At 45.5% G+C, this 19,272-nt stretch overlaps 1 protein-coding gene across 3 annotated transcripts in view; it reads right to left on the reverse strand.

Annotated features, from left to right (window-relative positions):
• The window catches only part of PAXIP1 (PAX interacting protein 1), a 51,230-nt gene that overhangs the window by 22,764 nt on the left and 9,194 nt on the right, over positions 1 to 19,272 (reverse strand). For 2 of the 3 annotated variants that reach the window (XM_027573324.1, XM_027573326.1), the window contains exons 4-6: positions 17,603 to 17,666; positions 10,362 to 10,475; positions 4,880 to 5,518 (exon numbers count right to left, since the gene is read on the reverse strand). In XM_027573324.1, coding sequence (XP_027429125.1) covers positions 4,880 to 5,518; positions 10,362 to 10,475; positions 17,603 to 17,666 — 817 coding nt within the window. The remainder of the gene's footprint in view (positions 1 to 4,879; positions 5,519 to 10,361; positions 10,476 to 17,602; positions 17,667 to 19,272) is intronic. The other variant, XM_027573325.1, reaches the window with a different exon arrangement.

The following is a 19,272-nucleotide window of genomic DNA, read 5'->3' on the forward strand; positions in this document are numbered from 1 at the left end:
ACCCCCCAAGTGAAAGCACCCAACATGGACAGCAGATAACCCCACCAAAGCCATTGGCACCTCCTCATTTGTGGTTACCGTGCCCTGTGCACTGGCATGCTCTGTCAACAGGAGAGAGAAAAGACACCAACAGTAGGTTTAACTGGTAAATGTTTCCCCAATTGAGAAATCATCAGTACAGCTGGTAAATTAGCCTTCCTCAAAAAGGACTTGGGGCTCTTCAGATGGAGCAAAAGTGTTCTGAGCTAGAGAAAAACCCAACTAGCCAGACTGTTTCTGTTCTACTTCATTCTGCTTCACAATGACAGGAGTAAGCGGAGAGCTCTGTACAAGCTGAGGGCTGGGAGCGGGCAGGACAGGGAGTCAGGAGATGCCAGAGTACAAGCTGGCGGGTTACTTTATTATCCTGCACAGTGCTGAATAAAACAAATGTTCTACAATGAATTTTTTTTCTCCAATATGCTCAAATAGCAAAAATTGGAAACCATCTTCTGATGGTCAAGAGAACTAGAACAGGGCGCCTGGGTGGCTCAGTCGTTAAGCATCTGCCTTCAGCTCAGGTCATGATCCCAGGGTCCTGGAATCAAGCCCCACATCGGGCTCCCTGCTCAGCAGGAAGCCTGCTTCTCCGTCTTCCACTCCCCCTGCTTGTGTTCCTGCTCTCGCTCTCTCTGTCGAATAAATATTAAAAAAGAGAACTATAACAAATAGATTTTACTAAAACTCAAGAAATACAACTTAACCCTACTAAAAGCACACTTGCCATTTAAATAAAACTCTAGAAATTTAATCTTAACGTAAGCCACAGCTATAAGGAAATCTCAAATAAGATCTTAAAATATTACCTTCCACTTAAATAGACTCCAAAACATAAAGGTCATATAATTTGCAAGGTAACAGAGACTCTGGATTTAGTGATGAAATACTGGGGCTTAAAACTGAAGCAGGTCAAACACGAGCACTCGGTACAGCTGTCCATGCAACCACCTCACCGGTAAGACCTCTAGCTCTGTAAGGAATTCTCTGCATACTTTAAAAACTCCTCAGTGGAGCTCTAAAGAGAAAAAAATTTTTTAACAAATTCATAAATAACAGGGTAACAATTTCTTCTCTATGCTTTAAAATATTAAAAAATACCCTGTGAAGTGGAGGGAAATCGGCCTCAGCATGCACCACACCCAGACGGCAGAACAGCAACTTCGAGGCTCACACCTCCATAGAAGAACACGTGGGGCAGGATGGCAAACACCTGCTTGTATTTATGTGAATCAACCACGAGTCTGTAAGCACAGAGCAGAGTCAGGAACTGTGGCTGCTTCTGGAGGGGAAACAGGAGTTAGGGGTGGGAGGGAGTTTTTCACTTTATAGCCTTGGGTGCCATTTGAATTTTTAAAATTTTGTACATGTATTTTTTTTTTTTTTTTTTTTTTTACTCTCAGAAGTAACAATCCATGTAAATTTGATTGGTAGTAAGGAATAAAGGCCTGTCTGCCACAATGAGCAGGGTCGAGCCGGTCGTTTGCCTCGTGCTGCCTGCTCCTTTGCCCCCACCCCCAGATGAAAGGGGAGCTCTGGAGGGTCCAGAGGACCCTTCATGTACCCTCCACAGCCAGGAGCCCGAAGCTGTTCCTCTCAGCTCTCACATCTCAGAGCAGCCAGGACGACTCTGCAGGAGGCCAGGAGGGCCGGAGCACCCTCTGTGTGGTGACCATGAGCTGAGAAGCTGGGGGAAGCCAGGCTGTGAGCACAGGGCAGCTGAGAGCAGATGGAGGTCAGGACAAGAGCACCGGCCACAGGGAGACGGACACTGGCCTGGAAAGCCAGGCACCTGGCAGGTCAGCCAGCGAGAGGACGCCCAGGACACCTCCTGTCCTCATCAGACGGCTTCTCAACCCTCTGATCTTCCTCCGGCTGAACACGTACGTTAGTCCCAAGGAATCAAAGAAAGAAGATTCCTAGCTGCGTGATCACATAATTTGCCATACTGCAAACAGTTTTTAATGAATGTCAAGTCTGAATTTTTCCTTCATAATCTTTAAATTACTTACTTACTGAGTGCCCCAATACATAAAGAATTACAATGCAAACAATATGGCTCCTAACCACTAAAAATCTGCAATTTAAACACATTTTGATGGTTAGCTACATCCTTCCAAGCCCCGACCTAATTTTAAGCTAAATCTGTCTTCCATTTGTAACATTTCAAAAATTCATTTTCTTCACATCTGGCGGCAGGAAAACGTCCTAGGTTCTTACACAGCTGAAAACTCAGAAAACCTCTTCACAGCTGCTCTCCCTGGAGCTGGGCCGGGCCCTCCCCGCTTCCCACCTCACAGCACATGGCGAGCGTCAAGCTGGCTTCTGACACCTCTCCTGCAGGGTGCGCCCCAACTCCCTGGTGTGGTCACTTACCTCCACCTCACATGAGATTATTGCATATCCAAATACTAATTTAGGAAGCGAGGGATTCAAGGCGACACTACAATACAGTACAAAAGGCCAGCAGTGATCCCCAGCACTCTCTGCAGAGCCAGCAAATGAAGAGCAGAGAGCACGTCTGTCCTGTTTGAATGGCTGACCCCGTTCCTGATCCCTCAACTCCAGGAGGGGTAAGCGAGCACTCCCCAGGCTGGCTGCGGGCCGCAGGCTGAGAGGGCTGAGCATGCCGGCTCACTGAATCCTCATGTCTCGTCTTTCCATCCGCACAGGACAGGTCTGCCTGCACGCCCCAGCCTCTCCCACCTCAGGGACACCCATTCCCTGGTTTCGGACTGCCTCCAGGCTATCTCCCTGCTGCCTTCTCCTACCCGCCCCAAGCCCCTGGCCTTCCAGAGCTTTCTGACCACCACCCCTGCTCCCCCGACAGCCCCGGGGTGCTGGGACCACATCTCATGGCTTTGCCACCCACTCCCCAGCAGGGGTGCCGCTGCCCATGGACCCCCCCCCAACCGCACTCTGTGTTCCGTCTTCTCCCCTCCCCTCCGGGGACCCCATGGGAGCATGGGCAGCACCTGGACAAGCCTGGCCATGCCATGCTCTGACCACCTCACCCCAGGGAACTTCTCAGCTGTCACTCCCAGTCACCCTCCAGACTGTCCTCTATGCAAACTCAGTCGCCCCTGGGCCCCGGGAAAGTCAGACAGAGTACAATGAGACAGGGGTAGTAGTAAGTACGGGCATGGGGAGTGAGCCCACCAAAGGCGCCTCACCGCAAAAGGGGAAACTGCGGTTCAGCCACCAAGCACTGTCACCATTCAGACTGCAAAATACGGGCTCATCCACTTCTTGAGAAATGCCAGAAATCCCACTTTTATAAAGAATCTCATGATTTTGGCAAAAAAATTCAAAAAATTATTCGGACCAAACCAAAGGTGACGTCAGTTACTGGCATGCAACCCTGCTCTCCCTCAGTCTTTCATCTGCAAAGTCAGCAGACATCCAAAATCGCTAATTCAACTATGCCAGGCTCTGACCGCCTCCACTCTTCCTCTTCCTGCGACATCATCCCTGCCCCTGCACCCCCTCCTGACTTGGTTACCATCTTACTCTTCCTAACGTCCCAAGCTAGGTCGCCAACCTAAACTGGGTCCTAACCAGTTCCGACAATACTGTCTTCCCAGTATCTCTATCAACTATTCCAGAATTTTCCATTCTCCTCAAACCCGATTAGCCCTCTATTCCCCTACACACGTTGCTTCGTGCCATCTTAATTTTCTTCCTTCTGATATCTAAAGAAGGTGTTTTCTTTTCGTCGACCTTATTCTGGATGACACCACCTTCCAGAGTCTCAAGAACCACATACTCTCAGTTACTCACTGCCAAGTCAAGGGAGGGAGGACAGAAGAAAAGAGTATTTTTAACACGCCATCTCCAATGAAAGACTTTTTAAAACCACCACCGCAATCATACTCAACAGTGACACTGTCATCTACGGTAAGAAATACATGTTTGGTCACCCTTCCGAGAGCCCCAACAACTTGTTCAGAAGGTGGCCTCGCTCCTTCGGGAGAATGGTACAGGCGCTGGGGGCCCAGGCCCCCCCCCCCAAGTGCTCCAGCTCTCTCCACTACATCAAGTCTCACTTTCCTTTCTTCCCTTACAACACAGCAAATTCACGCCTGCTTCTGGGTCTTCACAGTTGCTGTTCCTTTGGCCTGGAACTCTCTGCCCCCAGCTCTTCCCACGGCCTGTCATTCACACCCCCTCCTTCATGAGGCCCTCCCAGATCACCTCGTCTAAATAGCCTCCTTCCCCCAACGGCTATTATATGACCCCTTATCACAGTCTTCAAAACACCCAGAGACCCACAGAAGCCCTTTTGTTCATATTTGTCTGTTTTCTCCACCTGAAACTTGTCGTTCCTATTTGCCACCTTGTCTCCTTGACCTATAAAAATGTACACAGTGGCCCATATACCACCTCCACTACTTTCTTTTAGTTTTAAGTTGAAAAACATTATCTACTAAAACTTTTAAAATCCATTCCGTATCAATGAGTTCCAATCATAAAACTATCAACTAAGATTAAGGCTTCTGCAATGAAGGACTAATTCATGGTATGTCATTTACCTACCCGGAAGTTCATTATAAGCAAATAAGGAACACCTGGTCAACATCATGTCTCTCTCTCTCTCTCCTGCCACTGCTAACTTTAAGTTACACAAGAGTGGAAACCCTTCTACAGGGGCAAACACTCTCGTCACCGGCATCCTGCAGGAATTTGAGCGTTTACACAACTGTAAAACAAGTTCTCACACAAACACTGCTTGCAACTCAACTGTTCTGAAGAAGCAAAAAATACTAAACTATACTGAAACAGGCTATAAAACCCAACTCTAAAATCCGTTATTTAAATTTCCGTTCTTTAAAGAGCGACTTACGTGTGCTACATTTGACGGTCGGCTAATTTGCTGAATATCAGCATTATTAGTAATGTTTCTCAGTGTCCGCACAGCTGGACTCCAAGTAGCGATCATTTCTGATCTGTCAGAACTTTGGAGATTCTGTCCCGAAGCCAGGAGGTTGCCCCGGACCTCAGGAGGTAAGATGTTGCCTGGGACGGGGGGCACGTTGGCGCACAAGTTAATTAAGCCAGGCTCCTTTCCCGTGGGCAGTCGGCGTTTCGCCGCAGCTAACTGTGGGACTTCAGCGGGGGTCCAGTTTAAATTTCTCTCTTGTTTTTCGGGTGATGAATCTGAAGAGTCGTCAAACATCAACTCCCCTTTAGATTTTTCAGTGTTGGATTTGGGTGAGAACTGCTGGTCCCCTGAAGGAGATCCTTCTTGAGAACTGGCAGGGCTTGATTTTCCATCTGAACTACCGTCATTTGGGGACTCCTGTTCATTTTCTACCTCCTCCTCCTCCTCTTCTTCTTCTTCCTCCTCTTCCTCTTCATAAATAATAAGTCGAGGATGATAAAATGCTTCATCTTTTTTGTTTTTTTCAGATACACAGTCCAGGACCCAGTCAGGGGTCACGATTTTAATACTTGCTCTCTTTAACGCACATTCATATTTCTCCTACAAGCAAAACACAAACACACACAAACAAAGCTGTAAGTTTTATCAAATTCCCTAGAAGTGTGAATTTAAAAACAGAACTTTAGGACAGGCACACGGCTGAAATGTTCAGCACCTATAACTGTCATTTCATTCACAGAAAAGCTTAAATTCCTTTCAGATGCAGGCCTAGAGCCAAAATGAACCACAGATCTATGATCTCAGGCCGGCCTCATCCCTGCAATAGTAGTCGTAGATTTTGTTTAAAATGAACTTTTATAAAATATGGTATTCTAGGAAAAAGTAGAGCAAGCAATCCCATGGAAAATTCTCTTATAATGAAATAGCTGCTACCTCGTCTAGTTTTTATTTGACAACTTTACAAAGCTGTACCTGCAGGGAAGAGCTCCTTCAGGACATCAGACACAGTCACGGGAGGGTGGACGACTTTTCATGGGGAGGCTTTCCCACTGAGGCATCTAGAGTTTATTGAGCTCACTCCACAGAGACACAAAGGACACAACATGTCTCTGACCTAATGAGGTTTACGACTTAGCTTTGGAGAGAAAGCAAAGGCCAGCGAGAATATGATGTGAAGCCACGGCTGAGTGATGTGGGAATAAGACTAGAGAAGGGCTCTACTGGGTGAGCCACATGACTCAGGGAAAGCCGCACTGCACGGTGAGGCCTGGCGGGGGCACCACTGAGCAAAGCGCCCAGCCCAGGGAAAAGCGGGTCACAGGTAGAGGCTCTCTCTCCTGCAAGTAAGGGTGTAGAACGGAACAACTCCCAAAGGAAGAAAGAAATAAATGGGAAATAGAAAGCAAGGGTAATGGGATGCAGGAGCTCTAAAATACGAGTTGGTAACTGTGGCTCGCTTTACTAACAGAATCTCATGGTCCTGCTCCCAGAGCCCAGGATAACAGCAGCTCTCTGGCAAACACGTCATTAGGGCCCTACACTAAAATCCGTTTCCTGTCGAGGGGACCGAAGGTGGCACTTGCTGTTTACAGTCGGGTGAAGGCTGACAGTCAGCAGGGCTGCCCCGGAGGTGCAGGTGAACAGACGGCCGCTCTCAGTGTGGCAAGGCCGACAGCAGCACCACGCAGCTGGGACCTGCCTCCCAGGAAGGAAGGAGACCACCCACAACTATGGGATTTCACTTTGGTACTGCTGAGGGTATTCTACTTTAAACCTTTTTAAAACACAAGAACACTTGGTCATGGGAGAGCACACAAATAACAAGTGAAGCAAAAAGAAAACGTATAATCATGACCCCATGATGAGCGATCACCACTGTGATTATTTTTGTTATGAATATATACGTATATACATACACACTGAGAGAGGCACCATTCTGTCGCAGCGTACAGATACTTTATGATGTGTTTTCACTGAATGTCTTACGAACAACCTCCCACGTCCATATGTGCACTTCCACATTGGCACTTGGTTTTTTAACTTTTTAATGTACGTTTCTGAACAAAGCCGAGAGTGGAGACAGCCATGATAAATCCCTGCACCCACTGCTCAGCCCCAGTAACCTTCTGCACTCCTGCTTGGCCTGGCTCCTCTATGACACTGTTCATGCACCTCTCACTGATAAACCTCCACCATCACGGCCTCCACACTCGCTATCACACCGTCTCACACCCACGGCTTGTACGTTTTACCCCAAGCTCGCCACTGTGTTGCCTAGCTGTACACTCAGGCAACCCCCTGGTGTCAAGGATTACTGCTCAGTCACCTCCGTGCCATTTAGTTATTCCAGTTGTTTCTACTGTTTATAGTGTTTTGCTACGATGAAAAACTGCAGTTAAATCTCAACACACATATCCTAAATTGTTTGTGTAAGATGAATTCCCAGGTTCTGGAATGAAAGGATGCAAAGTACTTTAAGGCTTCATTATCTGTAACTACATCCCCCTCCAAAAGGGCCAGGCCACCAACTCCACAGGACTGTGTCGATTCACCCCCACCCCCACCCCGCACGTTTAACTCCTTGAAACTACACTGCGTTTAAACCATGACCGAAGTGACAGATTTTCTTATTAAGATACAAGAGTATCTTGGGACACCTGGGTGGCTCAGTCGGTTAAGCGTCTGCCTTCGGCTCAGATCATGATCCCAGGGTCCTGGGATCAAGTTCTGCATCGGGCTCCCTGCTCGGCGGGGAGCCTGCTTCCCCTCTGCCTGCCACTCCCCCTGCTTGTGCTTGCTCTCTCTCTCTCTCTCTCTCTCTCTGACAAATAAAATCTTAAAAAAAAAAAAAAAAGATACAAGTGTATCTTAAACATACACGTTGAAGAATGTGGGGACAGCTAAATGCATAACTCAATAAAACTATAGCATGTATCAACCGTAACATCTTTCATTAAGATAGAAGCATTTGTACACTCATGTGCAGATGCCCATGAAGACGGCCACGTGCTTACCTGCACCGGGCGATGTGGGCAAGTGCTGATGATCATGGTACCATGCACCTGAAACTAACACAGCACTGTGTGCCAATGGGAATTAACATAAACATTAACAAAAATAAAAACTTGGTATTCTTTATTCTAAAAATCATTCTGAAATATTTAAGTATGAAATGTTAAACCAATCCTCACACAGTAAATAGAGATGACTAAGTTTTTATAGCTGACTAGAGACTTAATTTCTTGACTACCTGTCCCAAAAGAGCCAGAGCTGTCTCAGGAGAACATCAAGTCCGGATATATACCAAAGCATTTATAAACTACATAAGTAATACAAATATACAAAATGACCTATAACGGTTTATATATTCCATTTTCCAAGGTAGATGTTTGTTGAAATAGGAAATAAATAGAAAAAATAAATTTTTTAAGTTCTGTTAACAAGTAGCAAAAATAAAACCACTGCTATGAAGTATAGTTGCTGAGCATATTGGACATCAGAGAGAAACGTCTGGCTTAGCACTGGGATCCACCTTGGTAGCCCTGGGTTCTTCGTCTGCACAGCGTGTGGGCCCTGAGCACATCAGGAATGACCTGCCTGCTTCCTATACAAACCCACGCACAACACTCAAGTCAAACACGGTATATTTCACTCAAGTTTTTCTCTCCCTTCTCACCAATGAGTAGTTTTTGTCAGCAAAAGACAGTTACTGCTTAAACCAAGGTGACCCAAGAGCAAAGCAATGTCGAATGCCTTTGCCAGGGCTAATTTACCAGCTACGTCATTCTAATTCTTGAATCCTCAAGATTAAAGTTATTCAATGTCGCAGACTCAGGCTCCAGCAGTGAGGCTGATGAGGTCAATGGGGGTGGGGGCCGGCACGGTGCTGCCATGGCAGGTGCGCTTACATGCAGAAGGCTGCAGCGGCCATGAACCAGCCCTCGCCAGGATCCAATGAGCCTACTTTGTCCTGTGGATTTTACTAAATCCCTCCATTCTTCTCCACTTAACTGAGCATTTTTAAAAATTCAAGAGTATGAAAGATAGTTTCGCTATGCCATTTAAACATTTCTTTGTTCATTAAAAGAAAAAAAGACTTAAAGAGATGCCATTGATTTTTGTGTGCAATCAGCTGGTCTGTTTGATAAACCCACCCCACTCATATACTGCCTCTTATCATTTGGCTCTTCAGAAGTATTGCTCATCCCTACAAAAGCTACAAAAACTTTGTTTCCTTTCAAACTACCACCTAAAATCAAATGATTTACTTTTAGCCATAAATTATAAAATATTTATATAAAATAGTATAACCAAAGCATACAATATTTCCCTTAAACTGTTATGCAAAATCTAATTTTTTACTCAAATAGATTTTAAGATTCAAATCTTAAATTTTCACAAAAGACGAGTCTTCTTGGATTGTGTGGCTTACTACGTTAACAACCACACCCACTGGCTCAAAATTTGCTGTCAGGAAACCAGGGTGGTGCATGGCACACACCTGTGGATCGGCTCTACTCAGTCTCAAAGCCCCTGTGAAAGGGGTCTGCCTGGTAGGGCAGGAGTGTATCAGCCCCGAGCCGTGCACCGGGTGGCGGCGCCCTGGTCTCGTACTGCACACACTTCGTTCCTCCCACGCCAGCTCATCCGCGTGGAAAACAGGAGGACAGCGCTAATTTAGGTTGAAATAAGGAAAAATGGAGGGGATACCAGTATGTGGAAGGTTAACTCAGCATAAATACACTGTCCTTGACTCTCAAAGTTATAAATAACTGTTCCCAGGAGGACCAGAGTCTGGTTTCCAGAGAGTGGTGGTTCTCAAACTCTCATGTGCATCAGAATCACCAGGAGAGCCTGGCACAGATGACTGGGCTCCCCACGTGCCCTCGGGTAGGTGTACAGTCTGCATTTCTAACAAATCCACAGGACAGGCTGATGCCGCTGACCTGGGGCCCCACTTGGAGAACCAAAAGTCTGTGACCTCACCAGTGCTGACACACAGGAACCCTGTCATTATCAAGATGTGTTTTTATATATTCTAGATTAAAAAGGAACAAGACTTGAAAACGTCACCAAATACACATTTACAAAGTTACCTCAGTACGAGGCCTTTTTAAACATTGTGAAGACGACTAAAATTACATATTTTCACAAATAAAAATGAACTGAAGGTTGACTGGATTTGAAAGGAAACTCAAGGAATTCGAAAAACTTTCCCATTTTCTCCATGAAATAAACCCACATTTCTCTGTATTTAGAGGCCACATCTGGCTCAGCACTGAAATGATAACCCTTGCACAGCCTCTGTGGAACGAAGCCGGGTCTAAAGAATACAAACTGAGGGAACCAGCTTTTGTACATGGAATCTAATCATTAATTTAAGAGAAACGCAACAACACGTGACTGGAAATACGGACAAGGAAGACGAACGTGAAGCGCTTACCCCCTTCGGTTCTGGAACAACCAGATGCGTGCATTTCCTGTCCAGCTGTAGCTGACACGCCCCCCCGTAGAAGGTGAGCAGAGCCCACAGGGTACTCCTGTCGTCAGACGACACCTGACAGAGGGGTACACACACATTTCAATCCACGCAGGGCTATCATTAAAATACACTCTAACATCGTAACAATTCTGCTCAATCTACTCAAATGAAATAAACTTAAGGGTATTAGTGGGGAAAACAGATGAGCTTTTAACTATTTGCTTAGCATAACAAAAACTTTCATTCCTATCATGATAGTTTTATAGACATTTTTTTTTGCCTCGTCACCAAATGAATAAAAAAACTTACATCCACACTCCAAAAAAATGGAGGATTATTTCAACAAAAGTGATAGGGAAAAAAAGCAGAAGGAACTAGTACATCATCCCATCTTACAACTGTCATGTTTTAAAATGTTTAAATAGCAGTATCAAAATCATTAAGGAACTCCTTAGTCATTAATAAACACTAATTATGAAATGAATAAAGTAAAAAGATAAAAATAGTTATTTGTAAGCTCAGGGAAAAACGTAATTACTTAACACATAAAAGGAAATAAGGCAAGCATAAAAGGAATAATTGTTATGCTTGCATAAGTGATGAAGTCGACTCCAGATCAAATGGCTCATGTTGGAAAACAGGCTTTCACTGGAACAAAAACAGCTACCATTTATTGCCTGCCTACTATGTGCCAGGAACTGTGCCAAGTGCTTTGTAAACATTCCTAATCCTGATGACCACCGTGTGAAGTCGGAATCATTAGACCCACTGTATAGATCAGGAAACAAACTTACAAAAATTACAGCTAATCAGAAAAGCTGGCTTTTAAAACCCAGGTCTGTCTAAACACAGGCCTATCTGCATTTTTCCCACTGTTCTATCCTTCTCTAAGGGCAGTTACTACCAAAAGTAATTTCTAAAAAATAAAGTTTTAGATCTAAAAGACAAAAGAAACAAGAAAAGGAAAGGTGTGTTAATTAATTCTAAGGTAATCATTTAACGAAGTCAATTTTTTTCCTGGATTATTATAAACTGAGGGTTATGGTTGTTAAGAATTCTGAACACTGTCTTGTGTTAATTCTGTAAAGTGCTATAAACAGCATGTTTTTTAAAAACTGCCATTATTCAGCTCACCAGAACTCTAACGTTTTACATCTACTTTCATCCAGTTTGCAAATGTTTCTAGAAATTATTGTGCATTCCACACTACTGTGACTCCTAGTAAGAACACATTTTTATAAAATCACCTTCAAAAATCACTATTTTATAAAATCTCTTTTAGTCACTGTCACATTTCAGAGATTGGATCAGAAAATTGTTATTTTTACTAGAGGCTTTCACGAAAACATTTATCTCCTGCGGCGTCTGGAGAGGTGAGATTACATAATACAGACTACTCCAATGAATCATTATATCATCTTTATTAAAAATGAAATTAAAGAAACATAACCTCGATGTGCCTTCTCTGGAGCGCCGGGGCTACTCGTCAGTTACGTGCAGCCCCAGGTGAACTAACCGCAGCGAGCCTAGTCCACGGCCCTCCCTGGCCTGCGTCACAGGCCTGGGTCTCAACAGGGAGAAGTGTATTGCTGTGGAAAGAACATCGGTTGGGAGAGAGGGAGACCCGGAACAGATACACGGTCTCCAAAAGTAGCTCCTGGCAACTCAGAGAACTTCCATGAACCAGATTCTTCCTCGATGCGCGTCTGGGTTAAAAGGCTTTAAACATCCACACCAGCTCATTTAATGATTCTGTGTCAGCATAATTAATAACTAAGAATGCTCTTTCCACACCAAAATGTTAATAGTTAGGTAGTGGTGATGGAATTATGGGGACATTTTTGTTTTCATTTTTATACTTTTCTGTATTTTCCAAATTTTCAAGAGCGTTAACTTTATAACTGGGGAAAAGTGTCTTCCTTTTTTTTTTTTCTTTTAAAGCAATCTTTGTAAACTACCCAACTCGTCATCTTGGCTAACAAAGCCTGGATGTGACCTCGAGACCTGAAGACCAAACCCAACTGCTTCAGTGGCAGGTCAGACCTGCCACCCGTAGACTGTGTGGCTGCCAACCCCCTGGTGCTGCGCCCACACCTGTGTCTCAACCACAGCCATGTTTGCGGGGCACTCTGGCTCCACGCCTTACCCACCCTCGACTCCCACTCCCCAACCATTGCCCCTGGACTCCCACAGCAAGCTACACAGGCATCTAGGGGCTGGTCACGCTCCAGTGAACTGCAGGCTTACTGTCCCCACTCTGCTCTCCTCGAAGAACGTGGAGCAGAGGACGGTCATCTCATCCACGGCCCCCACTGAGTAAGAGCTTCCTTCACAGCGATCAGGAACACCCGCCCTTCTCGGGAGGTCTCACACAAGCAGGACACTCCTTGGTTCTAGACCCCCCCCAATTTGTCCTTGCCCCACCCTGATTAGAAACTACAGCCGTCCTGATTAAAGATGGGGGTCTCGCTAAGAATTACGTCTTAAACTTCTTTGATATCGCTCACAGTACCTAGTACAGTGCAAGGCACATGGGTAGGCAGTCAAGAAATATTTGTTGATTGAGATACAGAATGGAAAGGGCTTTTCTTTTCAGTCTTCAAGATTTAAATTACGACCTGGCCAGGCTCTCCATCAGACTCTTGACCTATCCCCCGAAACCTACCCAGCATATTACAACGGGGCCCCCGCCTGCATCAATACCGGGTCAGGAGAAGGCAGATGGTGTCTGTGCTTCTCAGCTTCCGCTGGCACAAGCTCCCTTCCCTACCTCTCCCTGGGAGAGCTCTGGAAGACTCCAACAAAGAGCTCCAGCTTGTATCAACACCCTGACGGGGAAAAGACAGAAGGTCACTGAGAGCCACCAAGCAAACAGTCCTCTCGTCAAGGCGGGGTCCTGCCTGGCGTGCGCATGTGTGCATTTGCAAGTGCTCCAGTGTTCAGGAAAAGGTAGAGACACCCAAAGAGCCTCCACCTGGTGCAGATCAACCGTCCGATGGCTCCCTCCTCACACCCACCTTTACCTCTGTGTGCACTACAACGTGCACTTTATTCATGGGTCTGTCTCCCCTTCTAGAACGTACGTTTACTGAGGGGAAGACAGCCTATCTAAATTGATTTGCACCCCTGGGCATTGCTCCTGTCACAAAAGTAGTACTCATCGGGTATTTGTTGCACCAAAGTCCCTTAGCTGCACGCACACTGTGCATGTTGTCTGTTAACACATCTTAAAACTGACATTAATACTTTTTAGCAACCACAAAATATTAGTGTCCCCAGTGCACTTTTCTTAACCAGGGTTTGGGCACATGAAAAACTATCAAGTAAAATCTTGTCCATCCTTATCTGATCAATCTTCATGAACTCAAAAGCACAGCTTTTTATTATGTGATCCCATGACACATTCAGGATTCCAGTTCATCATCCTCAGCGATGAATAGTGTACTAAGTGATCCATAAAGATCATTCTGATTCTGGATTCCAGTTTTTATTACCTAATAAATTTGCTAGAAGGATATAAAGACATTGTCAAAGGTCCTTCTGAATTAACTTTTCTGTCCACCATGGACCCAGCCATTGCCCACGATGAGTTTCACACCTAGATAAAACTACAGGCCGGGCCACCTCCCAGACCACACGACCAAGGGACGCCTGCTCACCTCTGCCTGGGCTCTCTACCACCTAGACGGTACCTTTTCCATGGGCTCTCCATTTTCCCCCTCCCCACCCCTCTGCCGACTACATCTGCGTCTGCTCAGCCCAGAACCTGAGATCCACATGGACCCCCAAGACGGCATGACGGCCCCCGGGCCAATCGGCAGTCCTGTGTCCCCGCCCAGCACCCTTGCCCTCCTCCTCTCCCGGGTCACAGGCAGGACTGAGGGGACACACGAAGCTGTGCACAACTACCTGCCACAAAGTAGTGCTCCAGACCTTTACCTGGGGTACTGGCTCCTTTCCAGCAATAAAAACTAGTTGCATCTGATTTCATCCTTGGTTTCTAAAAACAACACCCTACTCCTTCAGCACCACCTCCATTTACGCTCAAGTCTCTCTTCTTCCCAAATCTCCCTCACTGCACGCTACCCAAGACTCTCTTCCTGGTTACGTGCCTTTCTACCTTCTTCCACAAGAAGCTAATTCTCTGCCCTTCATGCCGCATCTCCACGGCCCCCCATCTGGGTAGCTAATCAATACCCCAAACTCAACGTGTTTCAAACCGACTTCACCATCTTCCCTGAGAAGCCAGGCTCCCGTTTCCCATCTCCAGGAGTGATGCTAGCTAGCATTTCCCCTGGGCTCCTTGTCTGATGGAGGACATCACCCCTGACTCATGATTCACCGTGGAGGCAGCTCCTGCAGGACTTGGTGCAGAGAAGCACTGTGGGCGCTGCCTTCTCCTCCTCCGTCCCAAGTGTGCCCAAGTCACCAAGTCCTGCTGCTTCCTGTCTGGGCCTTGTGTGCACAGCGCCATCCCGAATCCAAACCTCTGCCTCAAGTCCAAGACCACGCCTTTCCCTCCGGCCCTAACGCCCATCCCTACCCCACCCGTGTCCTGCTACTGTTCCCAGACAAGTTGCACCTATCGGACTGCAAGGATTTTAATTTTGTTTGCTTTCCTGCGTTTTCTAAATGTCCTAATGTAAACTGTGTAATGCAAAATTAAATATATAAGAAAAAAGGAAAGCAGCATCCTACCGGCTACTTTAGGGAGCTCAAATTCCAACACCTGGTTTCAGTTCCCATGTTCCCCACCCCCTACCCCCTGCATCTCGAGAACATGCTTTGTTCCCCAGGGCCCTCCTCCTCTCTCCTTCCATGTGGCTCTACCACAAACACACCCACCTCCCCCAATTTTGCTCTAATTCTGTCCACTCTTTCAGGCCCCTCAGGTCTGACCTTTCCCCTCCCCACAGGCTTCCCTGACTCTGCCGTGCACACCCGGGCCTGTTCTTGTGAACTCACACAATGACATCGGGGCCACAGGATTTAGCACAGCATACAGCAGGTGGTGTGTGTACCATAACCTTGACACTAGAATAATGATGGCAAAGACTCGAGCATTTCCAAATAATAATCTGGTACATTTATTACAACCTCTGTTAAATGTAACTATTGGTTTTTTCTAAGACTAAAAGTGTTTTCTAATGCTAATTTCAGTTAATATTTAAGGACATCTGATTACCATATTTAAAACCCTGAAATCATCTTATACTCACGTTTTTGATTTTCTTATTTCCCCAGTCTGTTAAATACTGCATCACCGTCACCTCAGTCCCTGAAAATACCTCGGGACTCCCTACCCCAGCTTCTTCCTCTCTTTCTCTCAACCTGAACCCTCTGGATAGTGGGCTCCGTATCTCTGAACCCACAAATCCAATAAATGAAAATATAATTGAATGCAAAACCCACATTTTAGCCAAAATACAGGTGTTTATACATTAAGGAATAATAATAATGTCTTCATTTTTAAAACTTTTCTGATATTTATCGTACGTTTGGAACATACAGAGAAGTATAAGGGAATAATAAAAGTCATATAGAGCCACAGAACCCGTCTTTAAAAGGTTTTCATTTTGGCCCACTTCAAAGATCATTATCATTATATACATTTACAGTACAGATGTGAAAACCAGTGAAAAATACAAGTATCAACAAAATCCCTGTTCTTAAAAGACAAAAAAAAGCCAAGATTTCAAGGGTCCCTATTAAATGAATGAAGCAAAAACAAAGATAATTTTATAATTTTAAAGAACTTCAGGAATTCACAAGAGACACAAACAACAACAAAGTAGCCCTCTCTGAGCCTGCCTGCTGTGTGGTCAGGGAAGGGTGGAAGGGAGCCGGGGCGGCCACTAGAAGAGAGTGTCACCTGGCTCCACGACTCCCCGTCACAGACACAGGACTCCCAGCTCTCCAACGCTCCCCACACGCCCTTTCGTCAAGGCTGCCACAGGGACGGGGCCATGCTGCTCCTCGCCAGGGTCACCATGGGAGCGGGTCCATGAGGCAGCACTGTCGACACACCTTTTCCCGTCCCCATGCTCAACACACTGCCCTATGTAATTTCCAAGTTGAGTTCAAACACCCGCTGGATTTGTTATAATGGTTTTTTATAGTTTGAGGGTTTACTAGCTGGCAGTGCAGGGGACAAATACAATTTAAAAATACTGACTATTCACTTGCCCACTACTTAGAATTCCCCACTGCTGACATTTTGGTCCCCCTTTTGACTATTTCTCCTATATTTTACTCAGTTACTCTTAACACTGCAGATGCTGTGAATGACCTGCCTCTTTTCCCCACTAAAAGCCTTTCCCATCTCTTTCCATATTTTCATAAAGCAGAATTCAAACCTGGCTCTGTAGTTAGGCTATCATGTAAGTGCACAGAAGAGGTTTCTGAACCATTTCCAAACACAGGAGGATCTGATTTTTTTTTCCCAATTTTACCCTAGCCTACATAATGCTCTGCTAAACACCTTTATCCATCAACCTGCCTTTATTTCTACCAGTTCAGGATAAATGTCTAAACATAAGAGAACTGCAGGGGAAAAGAAAAGGAGTATTTTAGGGCTCTTGATTCAGCAACTTTTGTATGTGTGCTCATGCCAGCGGGGGGGGGGGGGGGGGGGGGGGGGGGGGGGGGGGGGGGGGGGGGGGGGGGGGGGGGGGGGGGGGGGGGGGGGGGGGGGGCGCCAGTGCCGATGCTCGGTCACAAGCTCAAGGGAAAGGCTCATCTCAGCGCTGTGAAAATGTTCACATCTTGGATAATAAAGTGTGTCAAATGTTCAGTCACACTTGTTTTGTAATTCCTCTTTATAAAAAGTTGTGAGTTCATGTCTCTGCCTTATCTACTGAGGTTTTTTTTTGATTTAAATGAGCCCTTTATTAAAAAAATTCTTTGCCTTTATGACTGAATTTGTCATCTTAATTTCATTCTTACTAGTTTTTCATATTCAAATTTTGTATCTTTGTAATCCTTTAGATTAGAAAGACCATTTTCACCCATTATAACTTTGTATCTTAAGACTAAGCATGAATATTTAAATAATCATAAATGTCTCATAAGGTCACACCACATATGCAGTTTAGTAAAGAGCTTCTCTAAAACTGGTTTACCAACAGGTCATAAACCCAATGTTCTAAAAGCGCAGAACTGTTACGTGTGAACACCAGCAGACGGCTTGTAACCATGCTTACCTGGGAGAGGCAGGCAGTGATTCCAAAAAAAATCTGACATGACTCTGGAGAAAAACCATTTACTCTGTTTGAAAGTTATTAAGATTCCAATTAAATGAGATTAGTGCCACCTGCATTTCGCTACCACCTCCTCTTCGCCCACGTGGACGTGACCCACCCGGCCCCCCCCCCCCCCCCCCCCGGAATCACGCAGGAAAGAGGCAGGCTGACCAGAGTGAGACGGGGCAGACTGGAGGAAGGTCAGCAGACAGCACAGAAAGAACAGGGAGGTGTGTGAGGCACACTTTCCGATCCAGCATCTCCAAGGACATCGTTTCAATAAGCCGGGCACAGCACACTCACGGGGAAAACCTCTGACCTCTGAGAGCTAGCTTACTACACACACACACACACACACACACACACACACACACACACGCACGCACACGGATACATATTTATACACACATATGGCACAGCCATTATTTTAAAAGAAGATGAAAAGTCTTAGGTTTATTTTAGAAGGAAACATTAATGGAACTTTTGTGGTTTGGCAGAGAATCTTTCATAAAAGAACCTGAGTTCTAGTCTTATTACCACTAACTTTAGGAATTTGGGCAAGACCAACTCTGAACTTCAGTTTTCTGATTTTTAAAATTCATTCAAGATAAAATTCACTTGAGAGAGCTTACTGTGTGCCAGACACCGGGCATATGTCTCTATGCAAGCAGACGTGACCTCTAGGTGCCTGCACTCTACTCAAAGCAAACACGATGACTTTTTGAAGAATTTGGAGTGTCTACAATTCAAAATGGGTTAAAGTATGACTTTGTTCTCCCTACAGGAGAAGAGTATACCCACTGAGATAAGTGAATTAAGAAAAACAGATCAGACTGAAAATTCCACTGCAATCTGGAAGTCCCTTACACAGCCCTGCTGAGAAACCTTAGAAATACCGGAGCCTGTCTCACTGCAATACGCTCTGCAGACCCATCAATCATGCCCTCAGGCCCGCCATCCATGATCAGTTTCCAACCTCCTACCTTTACCTCAAGGACTTTCTACTTCCAAAGACCTGGGGAAACAGGAACAAAAGCAAATCTAGTGCTGTCCAACAGTCTGCGGGCTTCCCTTTATGTCCCTTCAAGCTGCTATGAAACAGGCCTTAATAAGAACTCCAGGGGAGTGACAGCTTCTTAAGGAATCTTGTACGGAGAATAGATGATCCAGACCAGGAAGAACTAACCTCTCATCTTCAAAATTACCCGTCCCTCTCCCAGGCTTTTTCCCCCCTGGGCTTATAAAGACTACAACTCCCAAGAAACCAAAAAAAAAAAAAAAAAACTAAAACAGGAACGGATTTCCTTTAACTCTTCAGATTATGAGGAATCTTAGGACTTCTGAGTTGGAGATGCTAAAGTTCTGCACATCCCTCAAGAACTGCTTACAAAGGGATGTTTTCTGTTTGAGGCCACCTATAAATATTTAACATAAAAAGATTCCATCTCCACCAGTTCAATAAGTAAAAATGCATTCACAGGAACTGCCTGGCACAGCTGCAAAACAAGACAGGGGAAGGACATCATCTTTGCCAGAGGCTGCAATTTTAACACCATGGTGTGGTACCAGGTACCCTTACGAGAAGCGACTTCCGCAAGCAGGTTATGCGTGGAGGACTCTCCAGTGCAGCT

This window comes from Zalophus californianus, chromosome 12 (assembly GCF_009762305.2).
Source record: "Zalophus californianus isolate mZalCal1 chromosome 12, mZalCal1.pri.v2, whole genome shotgun sequence".
NCBI lineage: Eukaryota > Metazoa > Chordata > Mammalia > Carnivora > Otariidae > Zalophus > Zalophus californianus.